The sequence below is a fragment of the Chanodichthys erythropterus genome, chromosome 8, assembly GCF_024489055.1.
Source record: "Chanodichthys erythropterus isolate Z2021 chromosome 8, ASM2448905v1, whole genome shotgun sequence".
Classification (NCBI taxonomy): Eukaryota; Metazoa; Chordata; class Actinopteri; order Cypriniformes; family Xenocyprididae; genus Chanodichthys; species Chanodichthys erythropterus.
This window is the reverse complement of record NC_090228.1, coordinates 25800489-25820678: the sequence shown is the minus strand read 5'-3', so window position 1 is coordinate 25820678 and position 20190 is coordinate 25800489. Positions and strand designations below refer to the sequence as shown.

The 20190-nt window shown below is 39.2% G+C and overlaps 1 protein-coding gene across 5 annotated transcripts in view; it reads left to right on the top strand.

The window, feature by feature from the left end:
• Positions 1-20190, top strand: part of ptprb (protein tyrosine phosphatase receptor type b) — a 66226-nt gene that overhangs the window by 33360 nt on the left and 12676 nt on the right. For all 5 annotated transcript variants that reach the window (XR_010895729.1, XM_067392437.1, XM_067392438.1 and 2 more), the window contains 11 exons: positions 3578-3838; positions 5296-5559; positions 7312-7575; positions 9565-9828; positions 9947-10216; positions 10508-10765; positions 12271-12519; positions 13370-13639; positions 15814-16092; positions 18278-18427; positions 18526-18787. Coding sequence is in view for 4 of the 5 variants with exons in the window: in XM_067392437.1 (XP_067248538.1) it covers positions 3578-3838; positions 5296-5559; positions 7312-7575; positions 9565-9828; positions 9947-10216; positions 10508-10765; positions 12271-12519; positions 13370-13639; positions 15814-16092; positions 18278-18427; positions 18526-18787 (2791 nt within the window). In the remaining variant the exon portion in view is untranslated. The remainder of the gene's footprint in view (positions 1-3577; positions 3839-5295; positions 5560-7311; positions 7576-9564; positions 9829-9946; positions 10217-10507; positions 10766-12270; positions 12520-13369; positions 13640-15813; positions 16093-18277; positions 18428-18525; positions 18788-20190) is intronic.

The following is a 20190-nucleotide window of genomic DNA, read 5'->3' as shown; positions in this document are numbered from 1 at the left end:
CCGCCATCTCTTGTTGTGGAGTCAGAAGGATCTGAGGTCCCTTCGGGCCACTCGTGTCTCAGGTGTGCTCAACCGTGCAGCCGACGAGCTGTCACGGCAGCATCTACTTGCGGGCGAGTGGCGGCTCCACCCCCAGGCGGTCCAGCTGATTTGGCAGCGTTTCGGCGAGGCCCAGGTAGTCCTGTTTGCCTCCCCGGAAACTGCCCTCCGCCAGTGGTTTTATTCCCTGACCGGTGGCACGCTCGGCACGGATGCCCTGGCACACAGCTGGCCCCCGGGTCTGCGCAAACATGCGTTTCCCCCAGTGAGCCTTCTCACACAACTCATGTGCAAGGTCAGGGAGGACGGGGAGCAGGTTCTGTTAGTGGCTCCGTACTGGCCCACTCGGACCTGATTCTCAGACCTCATTCTCCTCGCGACAGCACCTCCCTGGCCGATTCCTCTGAGGAAGGACCCCCTGACTCAGAGATGGGGCACCCTGTGGCACCCGCGTCCCGATCTGTGGAACCTCCACGTGTGGTCCCTGGATGGGATGCGGAGATTCTGAGTGATCTCCCGCAAGCGGTCGTAGACACCATCACTTCCGCTAGAGCTCCTTCCACTAGGAATCTCTACGCGTTGAAGTGGAACCTGTTCGTCGAATGGTGCGCCTCTCGCCGAGAGGACCCCCGATCATGTTCAGTCGGATCCGTGCTTTCCTTTCTGCAAGATGGGTTGGAGCGAAGGCTGTCTCCCTCCACCCTCAAGGTGTATGTTGCCGCTATTGCCGCACATCACCATGCAGTTGAGGGTAAGTCCCTGGGGAAACACGATCTGATCGTCAGATTCCTGAGGGGGGCCAGGAGACTGAATCCTCCTCGCCCTTCCTCCGTACCCTCTTGGGATTTGACCCTGGTTCTCACAGCTCTCCGGGGTCATCCCTTCGCACCTTTGCAATCAGTCGACCTGAAACTAATGTCTCTTAAGACGGTTCTTCTGGTTGCATTGGCTTCCCTGAAGAGGGTAGGGGATCTGCATGCATTTTCGGTCGACGAAACGTGCCTAGAATTCGGGCCCGGTGCTTCTCACGTCATCCTGAGACCCCGGCCTGGATACGTGCCCAAGGTTCCTACCACTCCCTTCAGAGATCAGGTAGTGAACCTGCAAGCGCTGCCCTCGGAGGAGGCAGACCCAGCCCTAGCTTTGCTCTGTCCCGTCCGCGCTCTGCGCGTTTACGTGGATAGAACGCGAAGCTTCAGGACCTCAGATCAGCTCTTCATCTGTTACGGAGGCCAGCAGAAGGGAAAGGCTGTCTCCAAGCAGAGGATGGCCCACTGGATAGTGGATGCCATCGCCTTGGCGTACGAATCCCAGGGCGTGCCTTGCCCGCTCGGGTTGAGAGCCCACTCCACCAGAGGGGTGGCCTCTTCCTGGGCGCTGGCTCATGACGCCTCGCTGACAGATATCTGTAGAGCTGCGGGCTGGGCGACACTTAACACGTTCGCTAGGTTTTATAGCCTACGTGTAGAGCCGGTATCCTCGCGTGTACTCGCATCCACTAGTCGGTAGACGTGTTGTACCCGCTCTAAGTGTCGGCTTGCAATGCCATTCCCGCCACTGGCCGGATACGTGCATACTTTCACTCCAGTCGTGTTCCCCGCTGGCGAACCCTGTCGAGTTCCTCCGCCTCCCCCTTCGGCTCGGACATTGCGGAGTGTCTGATGCCAGGCCTACATCCGTCGCTGACGCTGTCTGTTGGCTGGGGCCCATATGTCGTGACCCCTCTACGTGAGCGGTCCCATATGTGTATTTTCCACGGTTTAAAACTCCCTACGGGCCGAGTCCGTGTCTTTCCCTTAGCAGAGCCAGCTCTGCTGTCACCTGTCAGATGAGTCTCCCCCTAACCAGGTGGAGCCATCCCAGGGACTCCATATGCGTACTGCCCCCCCGGGCCAGTCCATGTGTGTATTTCCCACATAAACTCCTCCCCCATTGGGTAGGTAGTGGTCTCCGCAGCGTCCCTTACGGGTTCGCTTCCCCAGTGTGTCTAGTTTACTTAGTGGGTAGTGGTTAGACAGCAGTAGACTCTCTCGGTGTAAGCTCGCCCCCTTCACCGCCAGCCGGTGCTATGGGCGGCTGAGCTTGTGCTGGGCACTGGAAGGGGTTTCGTAACTGTGGCGCTTTAGTTGGGATCCCAATTCGTCAGTCACTACTGACGTACGTCGAACGTGACCGACTGAAAGGGAACGTCTCGGTTACGTATGTAACCCTCGTTCCCTGAAGGAGGGAACGGAGACGTACGTCCCGTCGCCACAGTTTCTGTACCCTCGCTGTAGTGTGGACACCAGTTGTCTCCTCAGCGAAAAACAGAGTGCGATTGCATCTGCTTCCTATTTATATACACCTGTCGGGGGCGGTGCGCATTATGCAAATATCGCACGCCAATTCCATTGGCTTGTTTTAGTTTACACGAAGATGATAGGGCTCTCTAAGCGATATCCCAATTCGTCGGTCACTACTGACGTACGTCTCCGTTTCCTCCTTCAGGGAACGAGGGTTACATACGTAACCGAGACGTTACGTCATAAGTGTTTCGAACCGTTTCGAAATGTCAATGGTTTACATGACTTTGGCAGTTTTATACACGCTCTGAACCACTGATTCGAAACAAAAGATTCGTAAAGCTTCGAAGCTTCATGACGCAGTGTTTTGAAATCACCCATCACTAGATATTGTTGAATAAAGTCGTTATTTTGGGGGGGTTTTGGCACACAAAAAGTATTTTCATCGCTTCATAACATTAAGTTTGAACCCTTATAGTCACATGAACTGTTTTAAATGTCTTTAGTAGCTTTCTGGACCTTGAAAGTGTTGATTATATTGCTGTCTATGGACGAGTCATGTATCTTTAGAATGTCATCAAAAATATCTTAATTTGTTTTATGAAGAGGAACAAAAGTCTTACGGGTGTGGAACAACATGAGGGTGGATAAACAATGACAGAATTTAAATTTTTGGGTGAACTAACCCTTAAATACTCACCTGTGTACTCAGCTCCAGCTACTTGCCTGTTTGAGTTTTGTGTTAAATTAACTCCTGCACCTTTGTTTATTGCATTTCCTGTGTGTAATGTTAGGACGACACATACAGACGAGGCAATACAAGCGTTTCTCCGATTCTGTTCATTTTATTAACAACTGTGCAACAGTTAACACAACATGTATGCTCTCTATGTCTGTCGACTCACTCAGTTTACCTTATTTCCCTTACTAGCTATGCATGTCACGAACGATTAGGTCGTTCTATATATTACCATGTATATAACCTAAACAGATTCAAAAGCTATCGTTACACCACATTCGTGTGTTGTTAGAATAATGTGTCATTTCCAAGTTTAATCAACATGGTCAGCTATGAGTAAGCTGACTATAAATTGACTTCTCTAAAAGTGTAACACTCTGACTATAGGATGCTCAAACAAATTATTTATTTGCTTGTTTGAAAAAGAAATAATTGAAATTCTGAGAAGCATTTCAAACTATCATTATTTGGCTAACCTATTGATAATTTATATTTATTATCTCTCTGTGGTTTTCAGTGCCCGCTGCTGTTTCTGACATCTCTGTCACTAACAGTGGTCCAGACTTTCTAAATGTGTTGTGGAAGGCAGCAGAAGGAGATGTGGACAATTACATGGTGATGTTGAAGGACCATGAGAAGATCGTACACACACTCGCTACGTCAAAAGCAACCACGGAGTGTGTGTTCAGAAGCCTGGTTTCCGGCCGACTGTACACCATCTCCATCACCACACACAGCGGCAGTTACAGGAACCAAACGTTTATACAGGAGAGAACACGTAAGAAATAATAGTAGCTCTGTTTTATCATCTTATAGTTCTTAAAGTTCTTAAATCATATGTCACTGCAAAATGAAGGAAATCCTAAAGGGTTTGTTCACCCAAAAATGAAAATAATGTCATTTATTACTCACCCTCATGTCGTTCCACACCCGTAAGACCTTTGTTTATCTTTGGAACACAAATTAAGATAGTTTTGATAAAATCCTATGGCTCAGTGAAGTCTGCATTGACAGCAAGATAATGAACACTTTCAGAAGCCCAGAAAGCTACTAAAGACATATTTAAAACACTTAATGTAACTACAGAGGTTCAACCTTAATGTTATGAAGTGATGAGAATACTTATTGTGCACCAAAAAACATTATAACGACTTTATTCAACAATATCTAGTGATGGGCGATTTCAAAACACTGCTTCATGAAGCTTCGAAGCTTTACAAATCTTTTGTTTCGAATCAGTGGTTCGAAGCGTGTATCAAACTGCCAAAGTCATGTGATTTCAGTAAACGAGGCATTGTTACATCACAAGTGTTCCGAAATTTCAAAGGTTCACCACTGGGGGGCGTGACTTTGGCAGTTTGATACATGCTCTGAATCAAGTAGCATCTGCCTGTAATACCGGAGGCTGCATTTTCAGGACCGCAGTTCTAGGACGCTAGCAATGATTTAGTTGTTTAATTGATTAAGTTTAATTTATACATTGTCCTAACCAACCCATAGCCCTAAACTTACCCATTGGTAACCCTGTTTAATTATTTAAACTAGATGGCGCTGTCACAAAAATTAGGGTCCAAGAAATGCAGTCCTGAAGCTGCTGCGGTCCTAAAAGTGCAGGTATTGTAGGCAGATAATATTGTCCGAACCACTGATTTGAAACAAAAGATTCGTAAAGCTACGAAGCTTCATGAAGCAGTGTTTTGAAATCACCCATCACTAGATATTGTTGAATATAGTCGTTATTTTATTTTATTTTATTATTTTTTTGGTGTACAAAAGTATTCTCATCGCTTCATAACATTAAGATTGAACCACTGTAGTCACATGAACTGTTTTAAATATGTCTTTAGTAGCTTTCTGGGCATTTGAAAGTGTTAATTAACTTGCTGGCAATGGAGATCTCACTGAGCCATCGGATTTTATCAAAAATATCTTAATTTGTGTTCCGAAGATGAACGAAGGTCTTACAGGTGTAGAACAACATGAGGGTGAGTAATTAATGACTGAATTTTCATTTTTGGGTGAACTAAGCCTTTAAATTATATGTGAATTATGACTTTTTCCCATTACAATTAATTGTGTTTTTCCCTAAATTTGCATTAAAGTAATGAAAATCATCAATCATAAATTCAATTCTAAAAGTTTTTTTTTTTTTTTTTTTTTTTTAATCTACTCTGTCCCCCATATTGCAATATTAACTTTACGCTGAGAACTAAATTGCATTATTTCCTCTTTCAGAGCCATCCACAGTCCAAAACCCCACCGCTATCCACTCAGCCAGAGATGACTTTCTAAAGGTTTACTGGAATCACGCCTCTGGGGATTATGACTATTATGAAGTGGCGATCGAGTATAACAGCACACGTCTTCAAAGTCAGAAGCTTAATAAGACACAAAGAGAGTGTGTATTCAGTGATTTGGTTCCAGGACGCCTCTACACTGTGACCATCAGCACTTGGAGTGGGCAGTACAACTCTACCATCTCTATACATGGCCGAACATGTGAGTGACATTATGTTTTAGCATCTGTTTTCCCTATTATAAGGAAACAAGCATTGATGTTGTGGCAAATTCTCATTCAAAATCAATATCACTGATCACAAATCATGTCACATGAACACAAGTTTTATGAGACTCCAAACTATTTGCATGTATCACATCAACTAATTTGACCTCTAATGCAACGCATCTCCAATATTTTTACTCTCACAAACACTTTGAGGTCCTCACCTCTTTCTAAAATGCAACTAAACGGCCATTGTTTGGCTTTGTGATTGAAGAACTTCATTGCACCATTATCTACACCCTCCCCTCATCAATTGTCATGTGTGATTTTATGTAAGCAATGCAGCGATTACCTCCATAGACAAAATACTTGGCATTGCAATAACTTTTATACAAGATATTTAGAAAAAACTGCAGCGTGTTGAGATGTAAGGAAATAGTCAAAAAATCAATGTGAAATGAGCCGAACAAACAAAAACATTTTTATTAAATAGCTCAGGCATGTCGTTACAAATAAAATTCAGCTATTCATTTCTAATAGTTTTAGAAGGATATGCAGTTTTCAGAGGTGCAGTTTTTCTGCATACAGGGACAGAACAACGTTAGATGGTCTTACTAAACAGTATTGTAGTAACAGTATTGCCCTTTTGATTGATTTGTTAAAGTTAAACATAAGTTAAAGGGTTAGTTCACCCAAAAATGAAAATAATGTAATTAATTACTCACCCTCATGTCTTTCCACACCCATAAGACCTTCATTCATTTTCGGAACACAAATTAAGATATTTTTGATGAAATCCGTTGACTCAGTGAGGCCTCTATTGACAGCAAGTTAATTAACATTTTCAGTGCCCAGAAAGCTACTAAAAACATATTTAAAACAGTTCATGTGACTAAAGTGGTTCTACCTTAATATTATAGAGTGATGAGAATGATTTTTGTGCACCAAAAAAACAAAATAACTACTTTTCAACAATATCTAGTGATGGCTGATTTCAAAACACTGCTTCATTAAGCTTTGAAGCTTTACAAATCTTTAGTTTTGAATCAGTGGTTCGGATCACAAGTCAATTTGCCAAACTGCTGAAATCATGTGACTTTGGCACTCCAAACCACTGATTCAAAACAAAATATTTGTAAAGCTTCGAAGCAGTGTTTTAAAATCGGCCATCACTAAATATCTTTGAAAAGGCGTTATTTTGGTTTTTTCGGTGCTCAAAAGTATTTGCGTTGCTTTATAATAATAAGGTTGAACCATTGTAGTCACATGAACTGTTTTAAATATGTTTTTAGTAGCTTTCTGGGCACTTAAAGTGTTCATTAACTTGCTATCAATGGAGGCCTCACTGAGCCATCGGATTTCCTTAAAAATATCTTGATTTGTGTTCCGAAGACGAACAAAGGTCTTACGGGTGTAGACCGGCATGAGGGTGAGTAATAAATTACATAATTTTATTTTTGGGTGAACTAACCCTTTAAGAACACACTTCCTCAATCTACATACACATGTCAGGGGTGTGTAGAGCAAAATTGTGATGAATGGGCCAGAAAAAAAAAAAAGAAAAAAATTAAATTACACATTTTAAACTGTGGTGTTACCTTTAAAACTTGCAGTATGTTCCTATTGTAATACATTTTGATTTTCCAATTTATGATGCTTATAAATTATGTTGTTTTTCACTTTCTAGTATAAGATGTAATCAGTGGACTACAATAAAATTCATTTTATTTCACCCATGTGTTTTTCAGTCCCGGGTGCTGTGGGTAATTTGTCCCTGATGGAGTGTGGATGCAGTTTTTTGAGGGTGAACTGGACGTCTGCTCCAGGAGATGTCGATAATTATGAGGTTCAGATTCTCTTCAATGACACGCAGGTGTCACCAGCTGTGAATCTGAGCAGCACAGTTAGGGAACACCTGTTCTCCACGCTCACACCAGGCCGTCTCTACAAGATGGTGCTGTCTACTCACAGCGGGTCATACCAGCGTGCCGAGATCCTTGAGGGCCGCACAGGTACTGCAAGATTTTTATTGATCATGTACAACTGCTTGAATGTAATCTCATGAAATTTCTCAAACATTTTGCTCCAAAAGATAAAGTAAGAAATTATATTTTAAAGAATATTTCTTTTGCATTTGCATTGTGATATAAATGTCATGTATTCAAATATACTGTATATACCTCATAGTGTTTGTTATACCGCCTTAAATTTATGCTTATTTAAATCATTGCAATACAATATATATATATATATATATATATATATATATATATATATATATATATATATATATATATATACATACACACACACACACACACACACACACAAAAGTTTGGAAACGCCCTAGAAAAGTGAGGTTTTGGACAATATTGGCATGAATCCTTTTTAATTTGTGATAATTTTGCACTGATAAGGGACAACACAAACTACAAAACATGTTTTATTATATAAACAGTTTATACATAGAAAAAAAAATTAAATTTTCGATTCATCAAAATATCCACCATTAGCAGCTATCTGACCTAAACTGGGTTCTAATGGGTTCATTGTATTCTAAACTTAATTGGCAATCATTTGTTGAAGCTATTAAAGTTTGCTGACCCAAAAATCTTTTACAAACCTGGGCCAAGTTTAAACCAGTAACCAGGCATCACAGCTGGCAAAGGGGCATATCTGACTTTGAGATGTATTTATTGCCATTATTATGTAATCAAAATGAAAATTATTATTGGTGGTCTGTGATAATGTCAATGATAATTGACAATGATAATGTCAAGTTACTGTATTTGCACCAAATGTATTTCGTCCAAAACCACACTTAGGGGTGTTTCCAAACTTTTGGAGGGCAGTGTATATTTATAATACAGTCATACAGGAGGTGTAACTACGGAAGCCCTGAACCACATGGTGGGGGGGAAGAGAATTTTTCTCATTATTTCAACATATTATCTCATTATTTCTACATAATGTCTCTTTATTTCAACATGACTCATTATTTCGAGATAAGCTGTTATTTTGACATAATATCCCGTTATTTCGACACAAGTCATTATTTCAACATCATAACTTATTTCGACATAACTCGTTATTATATAACTCAAAACCCACCCAACACCTTCCCCTAACCCTACCCAATAAATACTTTTAATGTTATTAAACATTCGTCAGGCAGTTTATTTCCACTTTTAGAACATTATTTTCATTTTTATTGAAAACAAGTACCTTTCTGATATGTTATGTGATGGAAAAATAGAGAAGAGTGAGCTCGGCAAAAGGCAGATTCGAACCTGCAGCGATCAAGGTAAAAGCCAGGACTGCGAGCCGACTCGCTACTGCTGCTCCACTAAAGACGTTGAATTTTCGTGGCGTCTTTTATCAAACTTGATATATAATAACGAGTTATTATGTCAAAATAATGACTGATTATGTTGAAATAGTGAGTTATTATGTCAAAATAACGAGATATCTCATTATTTCAACATAATATCTCATTATTTCAACATATGTCGTTATTTCGACATATGTCGAAATAACAAGATATGTCGAAATAACGAGATATGTTGAAATAACGACTTAATATCTCGAAATAACGAGTTATGTCGAATTAACGAGATATGCGAAATAACAAGATATTATGTTGAAATAACGAGATGTTATGTTGAAATAATGACTTAATATCTCGAAATAACGAGATATTATGTTGAAATAGCAACTTAATATCTCAAAATAACGAGTTATGTCGAAATAACAAGATGTTATAAACAGAAGTTTTCCTTTCTTTTTTTCCCACCATGCGGTTCAGGGCTTCTGTAGTGTAACAACAAAGGCACATTTTTAAAATAAAAATAAAAACATTTAATAAGGATAAGAATGGTCAATTTTGATTTTATGGTGACTTTACATGCCTTATTACCTTTGAAGTGTTTACATTTTTTTCTCAAGATGCATCATTATCATCACAGTTGTATATCCTTTGTCCCCCCCTTCATACCACCCAGTGCCCAGTCAGGTTCGGAGTGTCCGTCTGACTGCTGGCACTGCAGACGACAGCCTCAGAGCCTCTTGGTCCTCTGGCGATGGAGACATGGACTTCTACTCAGTGTTTCTGTTTCGGGAAACACATGTCCAGGACTATAAACATGTCCCTAAACACATCACACAGACAGAATTTCACAACCTACAACCTGGTCAACTGTATTCAGTTACTGTGCAGTCGGTCAGTGGAACACAGACGAGCAACAGCACAACTAGTGGCAGAACTGGTGAGAGACACACATATTAATGGTGGTTTACATGCTAGGACAAGAACTTCTACAGGAAAGACAACACTTCATGAATTTGATTCATTACATAATGTTGTCATGTGTGCGTGTGTTTCAGACCCCTCCGCAGTCACCGGTCTGCGGGCAGATAATGAACTCAGCACACACACTCTGTTGGTGAGATGGACGGCAGCTGTGGGTATTTCTGATGGATACAATCTCCAGTTACTAGATGACAATGACACAGTGATTGCCAACGCCTCTGTGCCCGCCAATAACAACAGCTACCTGTTTAAGAATTTAACTCCAGGAAGATGGTACAAAGCACACGTTCAGACAGTCAGTGGCACTGCCAAAAGCAAAGACGTCACCACTAAGGGACAAACACGTAAGACACCGTTTGTGTGTTTAAAGTAACATAAAATAAAAATCGACTAAATTTACTTTCTTTTCTTAATTTTTTTATTCGTTTTAGTAGTATTTTCACAAGTGGTAGTAGTATTTTCACTCTTAGTATACAAATGAAAAGTTTAATAGCATTATAAAAAGCAGTCACTGAAAATTAAAAGGTTGATAGATTAAACTGTTCCTGGTCTTATTGTGCACATGCACATTCCTAATCTTTACTGGTCAATGATGACAAGACAGATTACAGAACCTGTTCTCCTAATCTCCTCAGGTCCAGCAGCAGTGACTGAACTACGCGTATGCTCCAACACAAGCAGTGAACTTTCATTCTGCTGGGCTTCAGCGGAGGGCTGGGTGGACGGGTATGATCTTGACCTATATATTCAGGACAAGAAACAGTCTCAGAAACTGGGAAAAGATGCTGTGAACTGGTCCTTCACACACCTACTGCCAGGAATGCTGTATAAGATGATGATCATCAGCAGGAGTGGGAAGCTGACCAGTCAGTCATCTATATGGGCACGTACAGGTGAATAATGAAGCTCTTCTCAATATGGATGAATTATGAATTATTTCTGAAACATTGTATCTTTGCCTTATATTTACTCATATTGGAATCGGTTGACAGACAATATTGCTTGGAAAAAGTTTTCCAAAATTTTATTACAAACAAAGTCAAAGAGGTATCATTTAAAATTGTGCATTGGATTTACCCAGTGAAGCATTACTTTTTTTTTTTATATTGATGTTAAATTCACTTTCTGTGACAATTGCCCTGAAACTGTGATTCATCTGTTTTGGCACTGCACATTTGTAAGACCATTTTGGCAAAATATTTATGATTTTAATAATAAAATAAAGATTTAGTATTTGGTCATATGGAGGACTGTAGAAACAAGCGCAGCCAGATTTATAAAAATTATACTCTTTATAACCTTTTTATAACCTTATACTCTTAATGGCAAAATTTCATATTAATAAATGCACGTTTTCTTGCAAAAAACCCTGTTTTATATCTTTCAATAGAGAATTTGAACATTATATTAACTCTGTACGATATTCTTTAAAGCAAAAAGCAATTAAAATTTTAAAAATGTGTAAATTTTTATATTTATATGTAGATTTCGATTAAGCCCCCTCTAGTGTACCTTTGTTGGTACATTTTTTATGTCATATTTTGTATTTTGATGCTTCTTGTAAGACCTTTTCTGATTAAAAAATACATTAAAAAAAGAATTAAGAATTATTTACTAGTTAAAATGCTTCACAGCTTGTCCCTGCCCTCCCCAAAAACACCCTGTCACAATTAATTATGAGACAAATTTATAGTTTATTTAAGTTTTCTATAACCATGTTTCAGTGGTTATAACCCCATGAATGGATCAAATGTATTATTAGACTTCAACAAGAACTAAAATTTGAAGTAAAATATATTTCTTTAACAAAAGTAAAACTTAATACCGATGGGAGCTTGCAAAAGAATAAAAAATGTAAACTCAAAAATGTAAACTTAAAAACTAGCCTATAGCGCCACCTGCTGTTACAAACTAAGCTCAGAATTGATTCGAGAGAGAATCGCGGTGCATTCAGAAAATTTCAGAATCAATCCATAATCATTTGTTAATTTATTGCAAAGATTTATTGTCCCAGCCCTAGTAGCCGGGACATGGCAATGGGAAGCAACCTTTCATTCTCCTCTCAGGAAACCAGGTTACATACGTAATCTGAGACGTTCCCATCCAATTTACAGGGCACAGTCATTTGCCTCTAGTCTGGTCATATTTATTCTTGTCATTTTTCTCAGTTTTTTATTTTATTTTATCTTTAACCCCTAATTGCAGGTAATTTCTGACTCTTGCTCTTTCTAATCTGTCTAATGAAAAGCCAAAAGCACATAACTAAACAAATCTTTTGTAAATTAAGATATTGTCACTAAAAAGCTGTCAAATTATTATCAGTTAGCAATTTCAATTAATTCTTTTTTTCTTTTCTTTTTTTTTATGTTTGACAAAACTTGTTTGTTTGTTTTCCCAGCTCCTGCCTCAGTCATAGACCTACATATTGACAATCAGGGTCAAATGGACAGTCTTCTTGTGAGCTGGTCACGTGGTCCTGGAGCACTTACTGGATATTCAGTCACTGTAGATGGCTTGGAGCAGCGTTTGGGCCCAGAGAGCACTCAGGTGGTCTTCCACAGACTAGTAGCTGGTCGGCTTTATCCTGCTACGATTCAAACTTGGAGTGAAGATCTGACCAACACTACAACTGCAGTAGGGCGCACAGGTCAGTCATAAAGCCCTAAAGTTACGTTTCATATTATCACTGATATAATGCCATAGTGTTGGTCCAATTTCATTTAGATTTTAAATGTTACTATATTTAAAAAAATATGCAACTATATCTTCAGTGCTGAGAATCCACTAATTTTTTCCCCCATTTTTTAGTGAATCACTTAAATTTGGTTCTGATCCTCCATGTCATCCCAAACCCTTTGTTTGTCTTCAGAACACAAATTAAGATATTTTTGATGAAATCCGAGGGTATCTGATCCACACATAGGATGTCATTGCACCTTTTTGAGGCCCAGAAAGGTACTAAAGACATTGATAAAAAAAAAAACTTAATCTTAAGAAGCGACAAGAATACTTTTTTGTGCGCAAAAACAAAACAAAAATAATGACTTTATTAAACAAATTAGTCTGTCCCCCGTCATACTGCTATGGTATTTTCATTGCAGAGCTTCAGTGTTTACATGGGCTCAGTATTGGCTGGGCAACACTGAGCCCGCGTTCATCAAAAATATTTTAATTTGTGTTCCAAAGACAAAGTCTTATGGGTGTGGGACAACAAGAGGGTGACTACTTAATGATAGAAATTTCATTTTTGGGTGAACTAACCCTTTAAAGTATCATACAATTTCAGAACACTATATATAAATATAGTGACCAAGTCATATTAATGAAACTTTTATGATGCTTTTATTCTGATTTGTGAACTTTTTGGAGCTCAGCAGCATCATATAAAGCAACATATTTCATCAGCTTGGACATTTAGCTTAAATCAAACCACAACCAAAGCACAACAGTTTTGAAAGCTAAATTATTCCTAATTATTTGCTATTATATCAAAACAGTTCCTGCACCACCATCTTCAATGTCCGTCAGCAGCTCTACCGGCTCAGTGGAGATAAAGTGGCATGTCCCTTATACAGGAGACTATGATGATTTTGAAGTGACATGGATTCCTCAGGACACACTTCAGGTTTCTCGTCTTAATTCCACCCAGCGTATACTCAGAAGACTTCATCCAGGCCGGCTCTATAATATCAGCCTTCGGACTGTCAGTGGGAAGACACCTAGTCCTGTGACCTACAGCAGTCCTGTTTATCACACTGTCAGAACCCGTGAGTACAGATTCATCAACCACTAGAGGTCACACCAGGATTAACAAAACAGATCATGTTGAAAGTTACTTGTGGCCAGTTCCACATCGTAAAGTTTTTTTTGTTTTGTTTTGGGTTTTTTTTTTGCATGTGGCTCTGATTTAATTTTTTTTTTTTTTTTTTTTTGGAATCTGATTTTTATACCCTAATTACCAGGGACGTGCACAGGGGGGTTGCTCAGGTTGCCCGGGCAACTGCCCATATGCCCTTCTCGACTCACGTTGCCCTTCCGAGGTGGAGAAAAAAAAAAAAACGTACAATGGAGGCAGAATTTCACGTAGGCCTAGATTAAAAAAACAAACAAACAAAAAAAAAACCGCAAAGCCTCATTCACTTCCATATTCGGGCACCCGTCCGAAAGTGAAAGTCAGTAGGGGAAGGGCAAACTCTGTTTACGTGGCTGCAGCGCTGCACGCGACCGGCTGAGCTGAGCCTGCATGAGCGGCACTAGAAGGAGATTGTCGCGGTTGTCGGGTGAGACGACTTAACGTTGTCGGAAAGGTGAGTAAGGTTATAATCGTTAACGAAAACGAACGAAAAAACGAAAACTAGGTGGGAAAAAACATCGTCGTTAACTGAAATAAAAATAAAAACGAGGCATTACAAAAAAACGATAACTAACCAAAACTGTAATGTGTGTTTGGCAAAACTAACTAAAATAAAATAAAATTATAGATTAAATGTCCTTAATTTTCGTCTTTGTCAATGTCTTTCATAGAGCAAACATTCAGCTGCATTTAATTTCCCTGCGTCTCTCACTCACGCGTCTCTCTCACATACTCTCTCTCAGACATCACTCCAGAGCAACTGCCCCTCAAAATTCCTGTGCACGTCCCTGCTAATTACTCATCCTCATGACGTTCCACACCCATAAGACCATTGTTAATCTTCAGAACACAAATTAAGATATTTTTTAAAATCTAATGGCTCAGTGAGGCCTCCATTAAAAGCAAGATAATTTACACTTTCAATGCCCAGAAAGCTATGAAAGACATATTTAAAACAGTTCATGTGACTACAGTGGTACAACCTTAATGTTATGAAGCGACAATAATACTTTTTGTGTGCAAAAACAAAATAACGACTATCTAGTGATGGGCGATTTCAGATGAAGCTTCAAAGCTTTACGAATCTTTTCTTTCGAATCAGTAGTTCAGAGCATGTATCAAACTGCCAAAGTCACATGAACCATTGAAATTTCGAAATGTTTCAAAGCTCTTATGACATAATGAAGCCTCGTTTACTGAAATCACATGACTTTGGCAGTTTGATACATGCTCTGAACCACTGATTCAAAACAAAAGATTCGTAAAGCTTCGAAGCTTCATGAAGCAGTATTTTGAAATCGCCCATCACCAGATATTGTTAAATAAAGTCATTTCACAAAAAGTATTCTTGTCGCTTCATAACGTTAAAGTTGAACCACTGTAGTCACTTGAACTGTTTTAAATATGTCTTTAGTAGCTTTCTGGGGATCTGAAAGTGTTAATTATCTTGCTGTCAATGCAGACCTCACTGAGCCATCGGATTTTATCAAAAATATCTTAATTTGTGTTCCGATAATAAACTTAGGTCTTACGTGTGTGGTACTTATTGTTTTTGGTGAACAGAATCAAAAGTGGGATGAACCAGTTACTGGGGTGAACCAATCCTATCCCAGCTGTTCTGGAATGTGCAGTACTTATCACTAACATAATGAACACAGTCAATACCTAGGAAATGAAAAAGAATCTGTTCTTTCTGGGATTGACTTCCAGCCCTATATATGCGTCATAGAGCTCAGAATGTTCAAGTGTTGATAAAAAATGGGTATAAAATTTGAACAGAAAAGTGTGGGTGAGTTCTGGATTATGCATTGAGGTTTTAGATAGACAAACATGACCTGCAAAGAAATGTACATCTAGCTACATTTGCATTTAGCAGACGGTTTTAACCAAAGGACTTACAAAAGAGGAACTAAAGCAATTTGTCAAAGAGCCAGCAATATTTAAAAAAAAGATATGATGGCCTCAGAAGTTCGGGTGGAGGTTTTTGGAGAGTGACTTTGTGAATATTTGCTCACAAACTCTATAAAGTTCAATTTATTCCAGTTGCTTTAGATAAGTGTTTATAAGATATTTCTTTTTTCTCTACAGCTCCACATCCAACTCCAAGCATCCACTGTTACCCTCTGAGCTCCACCTCTGTCTCCTGTTCCTGGATGCCTCCAGAGTCCGATTATGACTTTTATGTTGTGGAATGCCGCAAACAGGGTTCCAGGACGCCGGTGTACAATTATACATTGGGACACAATACTCTCTTGCAGCATTTCGACAAGCTGGAACCTTTCAGAAACTACACCATTTACATCACAGTGATATCTGGAGACAAGCAGAGTTCAACCACAAAGAACAGCGTTATCACTATGATTGACAGTAAGTGACAGTAGAACACAAGCTTGCTCGTTCTACCTGAAATCACAAACTCTCATGAATGACTTCTGGTCACTTTGTCGGTGCATATTACTGTATAAGGTGATCTCAACATCATCATGAGGAGCAACCCACTCAGTGCAAGATAAAACGGCTTTTTCAAAAACACAGATTTTCATGATTTTAATCAAAGTATTACAGAGTTAAGGCTGGAATACATTACACTTTTGCACAGATTTGCAGTCTGGATGAGTCAATGCTAGTTGCCTGAGATCAGAGCCAGTTTTGGGCAGTCGGAGTTGACAGAGTTAACATGAAAATCACAGAGTCTGATTTTTTAGTTTCAGACTTAGATTCTGTCAGGGGATCTGATTTTAAGACACATTGTTTTCTTTTGTCGTGCGTGTCCTAGCAACGAGCCGAACGTTATTGCGTGAGTTTGTTGTTTTTGGAACAAGTTGAAAATTTTGGTAGTGTGTGATCCTCAGTCATTTAGTCATTCAGTCATGACATTCACGCCCTCTTAAAAGTAGACTTGTCTCCTCTATGCACTCATTTCCTTGGTTTACTCTTGTACGTCACGCTTTTAAAGCTGCTGGATGTTGCCTAGATCATTATAACCATCCTAGCTTTTTCAAACCGGGCATGATAAGAAATAAATGGGAGGACAAATTTGCAAAATACCCAGTGTACACCAAAGTCAAATTAAACAAGTTAATGAACAAAAGGCAACAATTCTCTTCAAAAGTATATTCAACTATTTTCAGGATATTGGAACTATTTCCTAATTCACATTGTTTGGCTGCAGGGCTACCAATGCAGTTTGCAACCTCTAGTGGTGAGGTTGCAAACTGCAACTAACGGCGCACACCCCTCGCACCCCTCCCTTTCGGAGAAGCTACGGTGGCCGTCTGGCCGACATGTCAACGTCTGAGAGAGCAGAGAGTAGCTTGTGTGAAGCAGCGAGGTTTCTTCTTACTTTTAACAAATAATGTTCTCTGCTTCTAATAAACCTGACGACTACTACTACTACTACTACTACTACTACTTTGTGCGGATTCAGCGTAGTGACGATACAAGCTGCATCTAAAAACATGAACGATTTACATAGTGACTAAACGCGCTCTGTAGAGCAGTTTGTCCATTTAGGGCTGCTTTAGAATAATTGGAAAGACACACATTTTCTCAGAATGTCATGCTGTTTGGCCTCCAGGGGAGCCGAAGAGCCTTTTGGCCCCAGGAGAAATGGACGATCACACGAAAGGGAATAAAGGAAACCGCTCTTTCGTCTAAACGCTCTCGTGCGCCAAAAGGCACCATCCTGCCCTGTGTGAGGCTCGAACTCACGACCTTCAGATTATGAGACTGACGCGCTGCCTAACTTCTAATAAACCTGATGATTACTACTACTACTACTACTTTGTGCGGATTCAGCGTAGTTGACGATACAAGCTGCCTCTAAAAACATGAACAATTTAGAAGAAGAACAACATAGTGACTAAACGCGCTCTGTAGAGCAGTTTGTCCATTTAGGGCTGCTTTAGAATAATGGTGACTTGACATAGAGGGGGGACGCACATCTGTATGTGATAGAAATGGCTCATTCTAATGTAATAAAAACATAACAGTTCATTATGTAAGGTCTTTATGTACCACTGCAAACATAGTTATGTATATTATATCGCATTTCTGTCAATAAATCCTCCCAAATTGTATACATTACACCTTTAAAACATATCTTTTTGCCATATTTTTCAGACTTTTGTCTTTGATCTTATTCATATAATGTTTTCTTATCTGCATCTGTATGTGTTCTCTATGGTCGCTGTCATGTTATTTGTTATTTCATTGTAAATCAACATTGTATTTGCAGAAAAGTGCTATATAAAACAAACTTATTATTATTATTATTTAGTGTATGATGCCTACCCCGACAGCAATGTAGTGTCGGCCCAGATCTGGCCCACATATGGTCTGTGTGTAATCCACATGTATCAGATGTGGGCCGGATCTGGGCCACACTATGTTGCTGTCTGGGTGGTGTTTTAAAATCTGTTCCAGTTTTAAAAGAAATGTAGTATACTTAAGCCTTTAACTGACTAATTTAGTATATAAAGAATCCCTCAGATGTACTCAAGTTGTCAAAATGCTATGACAGAATCTCAGCAGGTTGATATTTGTTTTTCAGGGCCCCCCATCCCACCGGTGACAGTACGGGTCAGTGAGCGGTCCTCTGTCATCACCCATTTCACCATCCTGTTTAATTTCAACTGCAGCTGGTTCAGTGATGTTAATGGAGCCATTCGTTTCTTCACAGTAATCGTCACAGAGTCAAATGGTACCAGTCATATTAATTTAATTTTCCCTGAATTTGAATTTATGCAAATATTATTGTTATTTGTCCCTGATTATGTCTCATTTAAATTTCATTTACAGATGTTGATAATGTCATGCCAGAGCATAGACATCCTCTGCCATCTTATTTGGACTACAGACAAAACCACTCCATCAAAGCATACCAGACCGGCTACTTTCACAGCCTGTGTGCAGAGGGATCTGACGGCAGAATCCGTGTTTTTGAGATAAACCTCGGAGCAGGGATGAAACGTTTGGGGGGACCTTGCAAATGGGATCCAGAATCTATCCAGCATGGGACGCATCTCTGTGACGGGCCGCTCAAACCCAGAACATCATATCGGTATTGCTGAATTGTTTTATGTGATATTTGTTGTAGTTTCTACCTTACATTTAGGGTTGCAAACTTTATTCATTTAAACTTCAATGTCTTTTAGTGCAAAGAATTGTATCTTTGTTTTAAAAATGGTACAATGTAACATAACAAGTTTGACATTTAGCATTTACATTGCAAATTGAAATAATTTTAGTGAATAACACACTGGAACTGTTTTTTCAAACATTTACTCACCATCATACTTTCCTTCTACTGTGGAACACCAGAAAAGATGTTTAGCAGAATGTTCATGGTGCTCTTTTTCTTAATTCTAAAAATGACCCAAAAAGTGATTACATAAAAATATTATATAACTGACATTCATTCACTTTGAGTGCATGGAATAATAGGTACAATCACATTAGTGATATTTCATGGGCAAAGAAAGAAAAAAGCATTTTGTTCATTGTCACTAGCATAGTGATGTATGAAGTACAGCTCATACAAAAGTCACTTTCAACCCATGCAGGTTTCTGTTGGTCACCGCGGTGAATTTGTAAGCAAATTCTGAGTGAGAAACTTTATTAAGCTTACAAGAAACTCCTGAAACTTCCGATTCATTAAATGATCATCTCTTCCTTACAGTGTTGTGAGTTAACAACAATGCCACAAATTAGTAAAACATTTAGCTGTTAAATTGAGTTAAAGTGTTAGTTCAACCAAAAATGAAAATTATGCAATTAATTAATCACCTTCATGTCGTTCCAAACCTGTAAGACCTTCGTTCATCTTCAGAACACAAATTTAGATACTTTTGATCAAATCCGATGGCTCAGTGAGGCCTGCAATAACACTCCCTTTTTCAATGCCTAGAAAGCTACTAAAAACATAATTAAAAACAGTTTATGTGACTACAGTGGCTCAACCTTAATATTATAAAGCGACGAGAATACTTTTTGTGTGCCAAAAATAACAAAATAGCAACTTTATTTCACAATATCTAGTGATGGATGATTTCAAAACACTGCTTCATGAAGCTTTGAAGCTGAACGAATCAGTGGTTCAGAGCACCAAAATAACATGATTTCAGTAAACGAGGCTTTGTTACATCATAAGCGTTTTGAAACTTCAATAGTTCACTGACTTTGGCAATTTGATGCATGCTTCGAACCACTGATTTGAAACAAAAGATTCATAAAGCTTTCGAAGCTTCATGAAGCAGTGTTTTGAAATCACTAGATATTGTTGAATAAAATCGCTATTTTGTTAATTTTGGCGCACAAAAAGAATTCTCGTTGCTTTATAATATTAAGGTTGAACCTCTGTAGTCACATGAACTGTTTTAAATATGTTTTTAGTAGCTTTCTGGGCATTGAAAAAGGGAGTGTGGTCTCACTTTATATTAAGTGGCCTTAACTACTATGTACTTA